Below are 8,658 nucleotides of genomic sequence, written 5' to 3'. Positions count from 1 at the left end.
TGGTGTTGTCGGCAAATTTGCTGAGTGTGCAATTTTTATAGTTGTTTTACAACCAGAAGTTCTCTGTAGTTGGAGACTGAGGACCACTGTTGTTCTACAAGGCATTAAAAACTAACTTTACTTCAAAATACCTCATGAAATCTCTGTTTCTCTGTCAGATATTTCCCAAGAGTGCTGAATTCAATTCAGTACAGTGAATCCGAGAGATGTACTTGATTCCTGGCTTGGGATTCAGCTATTGATCTAATAGAATCTGGACAGACTGTGCTATTGTATTGAAATAACTGCATAGTCACTGACCTGCAGAGCTTTCCTAAGATGAGGTATTTGGAAGTTTGACAGCTGTTGATAAGATCTTGGCTTCAGCAGCCAACTGAGAAGTCTCAGGATACAAACAGTGAAATAGGATGAGTCTGTTCTGCAGACAAAAGCCATCAGAGTTGTGTGAGTCACAGTGCTGATAGCCTGTTGTTTCCGATGGCTCTGTTCTGATTGACACTATCCTAGCCCTGAGTTTGGTTACTATTAAGTCAATGGGAATTTTTTCCAGTGTCTTCAAGGCTACCAGTGCAGGATGGTCATTTAAACCCATACTGATGTGAGCAATTGCATTGTTTTTTCTTACACCAGATATCCAATGGCAACACCACTGTGCATAAAAAAGGTTCATCTGAGTTAAAAGCTACCAGAATGGGTCTTTATTCGCTCCTATTTAGAACAGTTAGATTTACTGCCTTGAGTTCTGACTCCAATTACAAACTTTTAATCATCTTTCTTTTGGAGTATGTGGACATCCAGGAGATCTGAAGTCACTGAGTTTGCAAAATAAGAATCAGTATCAATCAAGAAAGAAGATATAGCATACTAAAAGCAAATGATGTTATTATGATTGATCTTAAACATGTTTGAATAAGTTCATAACAAGGCTGTGTTGGTGCATTTTGTATTCTATGATAATAAGGTGTATTTTTGTACTTTGTGGTCCAGTGTCATCCCCCATGAGCGCAGAATATTAACAATACTGCAGTGGCTAACCCTTCCGGACAACGAAAGGTAATTCACTTACTGTCATCTGCTGTTGGTTAACTGCTAGCTTGCCTTTTCCTTAAAAGTAGCAGGAAGAGCAAGGGGAAATTTAATTCTAAAAATAATTTTTGTCTGTTACACACTATCACTGATTTAAGGATTTGTTTGTGGTTTTGTGTTCAGGGTTTTGGTTTTTTTTTAATTTCAGCTTTTAACCATCAGCATTTTAATTCTTCTCAATAAATGTATGGTATGAATTTATTTTTTATCAAGAAGCATTTAGTTACATGGATTAGCTTGGATTGTTCTTATCCTACTGAGTCTGATATGGTTTAACAACCTTACAGGCAATGGCAGTTGCAGAACTGGACCCTGAGGACTGGGAAAATGTTAAGATTTTAATTATGAGTATTTTTTAGTACACAAGTTCCCACATGCTGCTGTCTGCAAAGCTCAGGCGAGCTGCTGTTGTAATCTGTCCTACAAGACTTAGAAAAAGTGTGTCCTCAGATGGTACCCAGTGTGCCTCCCTGCATGTGTTCTTGAATTTAATAAGACTGTAGAACAACTAATTGCTTAATCATACCATGGAAACATGATCGAGAAATAGTTCTTTTTCCGTAAAGCCAACTCTCATTGGAAGGTTGACTTGATTTGACGTGACCTAACAGGTTTGGGGATTTTTTGTTGGTGTTGGAGGACAGCTACCCAGAACAAGACCTTTCTTTCTTTCAGGCCTTACGTTTATGCTTTCTACTCTGAGCAACCAGATGCTGCTGGCCACAGATACGGTCCTTTCAACTCAGAGGTTAGTACAGATTTTCTTCTGCAGAAAAAACATGTGTCTCCAATACATTTTTGGAATACTTGCCACTGCTCAGAAGTAACATTTTTAGCAACATGTTTTTCCCCCCATTTCTGCAGTATGCTTCCCCTCTGCCAGAGAAAGCAAAGTTATTGTCTAAAGGGTTTATCATGTGAGATTTACTTCTGAGAGAAGGAACTGCCCGTGCCTTTCAGGAAGCTATTTCTCTGTGTGATATGATAATGCAAATTGAAAGATTTATTTGGCAAAGACAGGACTATATTTGGATTCAACAGCATAATTTAACTTTCCTCTAACAATTTATACTTCTTAAAAGTAATAAAATATAACGCAGAAAATATTGAGGGCAAAAACACAGAGAAGAAAAAGCTTCCTTTAAAGCTGACAGCCTGCAGTAGCCGAAGTAATAATTCCAGTCTGTTGTGAACTGTAAAAATCTGCTATTTCCAGTTTCATATAGGCCCTACAGGGGTTCAGAAAGCTTTGCCAGTAGAGTTCTCTCAGGATCAGACTGCTGAGTTCAGAAAAAGCTTTGAAGCACCGTAACATATTGTAATGAAAAAGTATGTGCAAAACACTGCAGTAGCTTAACCCCTTGTTTGAGCTTTGGGTCTCTGGCTGGGACTGATGAGTACTGCTTCCCTGCCAGCACTGTCCAAGTGGCAAGAACTTATATGCTTCTCTGGGATTTTTGGAGAGGGAAAGTAAATTCTGCACCTACTACTCTGGATTTGGATGGCTGGGATCTGGCATCTGCGATGATCTCTGATGTCTGGCAACGATCCCGGAGTTTCAGTACAGATACATACCTGCAGATTAACATCACAAGACTTCAGGAGTGTTTATATCTGCTTTTTAAAGGGTAAATAAATGTTTGCAAATCTTCAGAAATGAGGAGTGTTTGGAAGGTAATGCAAATCTCCCCGAGCAGACAGGTACCCAGCAGTAGTTTCTCGTTTGTTTGATATATATCTGATGGTTGTTCTCTGCTGAAGAGAGGAAAGAGAAACAGCATTAATATTTTTTAATATGCTTGAGTTACTTGGGCTGTTGAAATTAGTTTGCAGTGGTTATGAACTTGCTGTAGGTAGAATCCCTGTTGAGCCATGGTCCTAGAGAAGCAGTTGTGAGGAATTATTTCAAACCAGCACTGAAAACACCTTACTGGTCAGGAAGAAGTAGTCCTTTTTCTGTACAAGTGGTGTTTAAAATCTGCCAACACTCTTGCTATATTGATATATCTCCATGTCATTTGGCTCAGAACAGGAGAGATGTTTGACTCAGTGTGCTGGTTTTCGTTGGGACGGAGATAATTTTCTTCACAGTAGCAAAGTATTGGTAATGAGAGCTCTCTGATTCAAGGGTATATTACTCAGTGATGCTTTTATACTTCCTCTTATTCAAGTTCTAAAATATTATGTGTGGCTTATGACTGATAACTCTAATTTTATTTATCTGTAGACAACCACTTCCTTCTGAACAGAGTGGTGGGGCTCTTTACATGGATTTAAAGGAGAATATGAAGATGTTGACATTGAATTTGTTCTTTAAATTGTAGTCTTTAACAAACCAGTTTAGCATTCAATGTGGTAATTTAGTTTCAGGTTAGTTATAAGTGTCCAAAAAGTGATTTGTAATTGTATCATCATAGGAAGAGTAATTATAAAAGCAAAAGTCCCTCAAGAGCTCTTATTGTTTGGGGGTTCTTCTGGATGGTTATCTGGAGGCTGACCTCTAATCACAAGGCCAAGCTTAGGCTCTTAAAAATTGTGAATTAATAGCTTATGAAAGTTTTACAAATAAAATAATTTATGCCATTTGCATTAAACACAAGAGCATGAAATTTGTTTTCAGGAAATTGAGAACAGACGAGTTAGCAGATGAGCATGTATGGGTTTGCAGTTCAAACAGTGGCCATAACTTTGTGAATGGAAATTTAAATAAATGGATACAGCTGTGTAACTGTACAGTGGCTGAGATTTGCTCGGGCCCTGGTTCAAGATAGAAAAGCTAGGAAGTATTTTATATTGTTTCTCTTGACACTGTTTTCAATACAATTTTTAGGAGCTATGAAATGTACATAAATCAGCTGGAAGAAAGTCCTCAAAGGGATCCCTTTCTGCTGCATCTTTGATACTGAAAGCACAACCTCCCTGTGAAATGATTCTTTTCTTTTATACAGCTGGCAGCAGTTGGACAGTTGGAAGAGCACTGACCACTTAATTTTATTTCATGCAAAGTCAGATCAGCCAAACAATAGCATTTGAAAACAAGCTCTTAATAATTCTGTTATATTTAAGATGAGCTTTTTACTTCTTCTTTTGAAGAGTGAAGATTTCATGCTGAGTTTTTCCTACTGCATTTAGTAGCTTGAGGAATAGTTTTATACCATGAAAACCTTCAAATCTTTAAAATGTCCATTAGAGTAAAGCGAATGTTTACTAGACCTTATTATACCAAATAATATTTTTAATGTATAACTTTAAAGGTCTAATGTCATCCATTACTGATAATTTTCAGCTTCCAGACTTCAACGGACAGCACTTAGAGCTTCACAGGACATGCACAACAGCCTATGTGCAGAGTGTCTTAAAAGCTAGCAATGAAGGGACTTAGATGCACCTAAAGCTTATTGGTGAATTGGCAGTGTTGTTGATATAAATGGAATACAGATTACAGCCAGTGTCCACTCGTGTAACTTTGCATGTCCTCTAACGTTATGAATTGCAGTGTAAATGAGATGGTTGTCTAGGTTTTGGGGTGGTGTTTTTTTGGCTTTGGGTTTGGTGGTTTGTTGGACATGAATAAACTTCTCAGGAGGTATTTCAGTGGATTCCATTACGTTTCCAGGAGTAGTTATGGGAGTTATCAAATATGTGCTTGCTCTTGATTTACTTCTGCATTTTTTTTTTCTTTCCCTCTGCGCTTCTGCAGTTGAACTCTGGTAGGTTGGTCCGTCCGGGTCAAGAAGCAGAGCTTTGGCTGGCTAGTTACCCTTGTGTTGTTACAGTTCCCTTCTGTAAGCGGGGAGGGATTGGTTTCCCTCCTCCATAACTCTGTTCTGACTCTTCTCAAGCAAGACTAAGATTTGGCTGGTTAATAAGAACTTGGCTTTTTTTTTTTTTACTCTCTCTTAGCTAACTTTTTTTTTTTTAAAGTTAAATATTCTAGAAATATACTACCATAAGAGCTCTAAAACACGTCGAAATCTGGCAGTGCTAAGCCGTTCCTGCTGCTCCTCTAACATGCTGTTTGAGACGGCCATTTCCAGTGTTCAGACCTGGGTCTCCTGCACTCGCGCGTTTCTGGCACTGTGGAGCTCTGTCTGAGCCGATTCAGAGACAGTAAAACGAGAATCCTTCCTTTCCTTGCCGCTCCTCTCATCAGGACTGCACAAAGCTTGAAGCGTTTTAAAAACAGAAAACTCTGGTGCTGCTTTATTAAAATGCCTTTCTGGAGAGAGACGAATGAGACTGGACTGGAATCTCCTTTCCAGCTGCTTGCCTTGGAAGCAATGAAACAGCATGGCAGATGGTAACATCCCCTTCCTTCCCTTCCCTGTTTACACAGCTCTGTAGCTGAACAACTGTGAGAAGCTGCCTAAGTACATAGAAGTAAAATAGCATAATAAATCTCCGACTCTTCTCAAGCCCACTCAGCAGCTCCATTATACACAACGTATCAGTCACCATCTCCCAGTAGGCGAAATCTATCACCGCTTCACACGCGATCCCGAGCAGTGCCAAGAGCCTGCAGCTTGTGTTGAAGTCAGGGAGAGTGCTGGAGTTTAAAAGTATGAGCGACTTGATTAATGGAATAGTAGTTTTTCCCAGTTATGTCTTTAATATTTTTTCCCTTCTACAAGTCTCTCCCAGGTATTTGTGCATATGAACAATACCATGACCTGACAAGATGCCACACCGAAAGTGCTAGGAAATTAAATTCTCAAATTGCCCATAAAGCTGGTAATAAGACAGTGCAGCTTTCTGGTGCACTGCCACTACTATGCCCTGCCTAGCTGATTTGAAGGATAAAAGCTCCATGTGAGCTGAGTGTCACCTCTCTACCTTTGGCCTGCAGTCCCCGAAGGATGGGTAGCGGGGTTCTGGTGATGACAGTGGGGTGCACAGCCTGGCACACGATGGTGACACCTGCTAAAGATACTGATGGAACGTACCTACTGTCACTGACTCTCAGCCAAAAAGTGTGTGTAGGAACCTTGCAGAAAGCCATTTGGAATGGACAGATGCTGGTACTCATACCTCATCCAAGTGAGAAGTTGAATTTCCACCAGCACTCTACCCTAGACACTCATGGAATTGTATGCAATGAATTTTGCTTAAATTAAAATTAAGTTCATTTAAATTTGATAATATTAATGGCTTAATATTTGATCAATAAATTTGATCACTACCCCCTCCCCTCCCCCCCCTTAACTATGTATTTTCAAAATCAGAAGGCCCATCTATCTTCTGAAACACGGATTTCATTTGCTTTTATGCTGTCCGCTCTTGTAACTGCTGTTCTGCTTTCAGTACAATTTGGTGGATTCCTCCTTAAAGAGAGACAGATCCTAAATTGTCCAAATGCCTCAATTTTTGAAAGGGCCACAGTATTCATGCATCAACATTAGCTGGCACAGGTAGTTTACTATCTGATGTGAGTCGAGACAGGCTTTTTTTCTGAGTCCAGACATCTCTCCCCGCCAGTACAGGAGAGTAGTTATGGCTCCCCTCTTACTCCGCCTAAGAGACCTAAGAGAAAGCTTCCTCCTAAGAGGAGACAGGAAAGACCACTTGCAGCTCCAAAGAAAGGAAGAGGAAAAGTACATAGAGTGGATCAATATGCTGCGGAAGCTCGTCGGAAGAAAGTAAGTTTACGTATGTTCCAAAATTTTATGTTGGAAGTGCCAATTTTTAGGCACTACTCTAGCTTTATTTTTTTCAACTTGGGAGTTCACTCTGTGCTTCAGCTTGGGATTTTGCAGATTAAAATTTTATAAATGTATTGAAGGACCCAAAGGGAAGCAGCCAAAGCAGCCCAAGTCTTCTGGGAGCTTTGTTTTTCTTCTTTCAGACTCTGTTTGTGTTAGGGAAAGTCATCTTTATGCTCTCTTTATAATTTTAAATCCAGCCATCAGCTGGAGGCTACGTCAGATAAATCCCTGGGAAGACATGACCAGTGTTGCTAACCCTCCTGAGCTATTACAAATTCTGCAATATATTGTAGCCTCCTTAACTCCCCAGCTCTTAGGAGACTGGTGATTATTTGAGATTCTGTGTCTAGTCATTGTGGTTGTGGAAAAGTCCTGAAAATGTGACTCATAAAAACTTAAAGGAAAAGAACTTCAAAAACTTGTTTTAAAAATATATTTTAAAGACAGTTTCTGTCACTGGAGGGCAAAGGATTCTTGATTACATGATTTCTGAATGCTGTATTTGCAATAGAAGTGGTATCTAAGTCTGTTTTCACAAGAAAAAGGTCAAAAAGAAATTGCCTTATTAGGAAAAGGTACAAGTGGAGGAAAAGGGTATTCCTTAGTGTACTGTCTTTCTCCACCTGGCACTAACACACACACTGGGAGAGGTTAGAGACCATTTCAGTATTATTTTCCTTTCAGAAACTTAACTAAATATTTAATAAACTCTTCAAATAAACAACCTAAATATTTCTCCTTCAAGCTTTAAGAAAAAGCCTTGACACTGTATCCTACAAGAAGCTGTGAACACTCAATAGCTTTTTTTGTAGGAGTGTTTTTTGTCTTGTTGCATGATTCAAATTAGAACAGTTATTTTGAGATAAATTCTTTAATAGCAGACAGGGACACACAAGAAATTATCAGATATAAGAAAACGAGAATTTACCTGAGAGGAGAACTGATAAATGCTATAGACGATGTTGTTATTACTTTCTAATTTGCCATTCCAAGTTATAGCCTTCTGACATGAAGCATAGTAGACACCTTATAACATTCCCACTGATGTGAGCATATGGAACTTTTTTTTCTCCCCGTCTCTGGATGAAAATTTAATCCAAACTTAACCTTGATAAATCAGCTGTGAAAATTTATCACTGTTGTTATGGAAAAAAATACCCTAATATTACATGATAGTTCCCATCCTATCTTTGTCTTTTGGGGAGCTTTTGAGAGCAATGGAATATAGTACAGACTGGATCCTGTCAATTAAAAAACCAAACTAAAACAAAAACAACAACAACAAAAAACCAACACCAAACCCCCCCCCAGATCTTTCTTCCTTCTAATCAAGCTTATTCTAAAAGAAAACCCAGGAGAGAATCCAACTGTGGTCTTTATGTCTCAGGTCCCATTTCCAATGCTTTCACCAGCTATTGTAGCACAGTCGTAGAAATACGTATGTATTGAAAGAGAAAATTATTGTGTACAGCCTTCCAAAGCCTTTATATCAACATATTGGTAAAGAAAGGTATATGGAAGAGTTTTATTTGTTTACTTTGGGACTTGCATCTGGGAAAGAACATAATGTGCAAGAACAGCATGTCCACACAAAAAATCCTTGCCTGAATATACCACCTAGAGCCAGCCTTAGCCTGCAAAGACCATTTGGTGGGAAACCTAACTGTTGTATAGAATAGTAGGAAGTCGCTGAATTTAAAAAAAGAAGAGAGACAGAATGCGATATGAAGAAATATTGGTGAAGGCCTTTCTAATAGCTGTTTTGTACACAGGTAGTGAGAAACACAGAGTTGAAGGGGTTTTTTTGTGTGGTTTTCAGGTGAGGTTTTTGTTTCTTTTAAACACAGGATTCTTCTTTTACACTGAGTTT

The 8,658-nt window shown here is 38.9% G+C and overlaps 1 protein-coding gene across 1 annotated transcript in view; it reads left to right on the top strand.

Annotated features, from left to right (window-relative positions):
* Window positions 1–914: 914 nt before the first annotated feature.
* The window catches only part of ENPP2 (ectonucleotide pyrophosphatase/phosphodiesterase 2), a gene marked incomplete at its 5' end in the record, with an annotated part of 30,539 nt that continues 22,795 nt past the window's right edge, over window positions 915–8,658 (top strand). The window contains 2 exons of the mRNA XM_010150153.1: window positions 915–1,053; window positions 1,762–1,834. Coding sequence (XP_010148455.1) covers window positions 915–1,053; window positions 1,762–1,834 — 212 coding nt within the window. The remainder of the gene's footprint in view (window positions 1,054–1,761; window positions 1,835–8,658) is intronic.

This window comes from Eurypyga helias, unplaced genomic scaffold (genome assembly GCF_000690775.1).
Source record: "Eurypyga helias isolate BGI_N326 unplaced genomic scaffold, ASM69077v1 scaffold10604, whole genome shotgun sequence".
Lineage (NCBI taxonomy): Eukaryota > Metazoa > Chordata > Aves > Eurypygiformes > Eurypygidae > Eurypyga > Eurypyga helias.
This window is presented reverse-complemented; position numbering and strand designations above follow the sequence as displayed.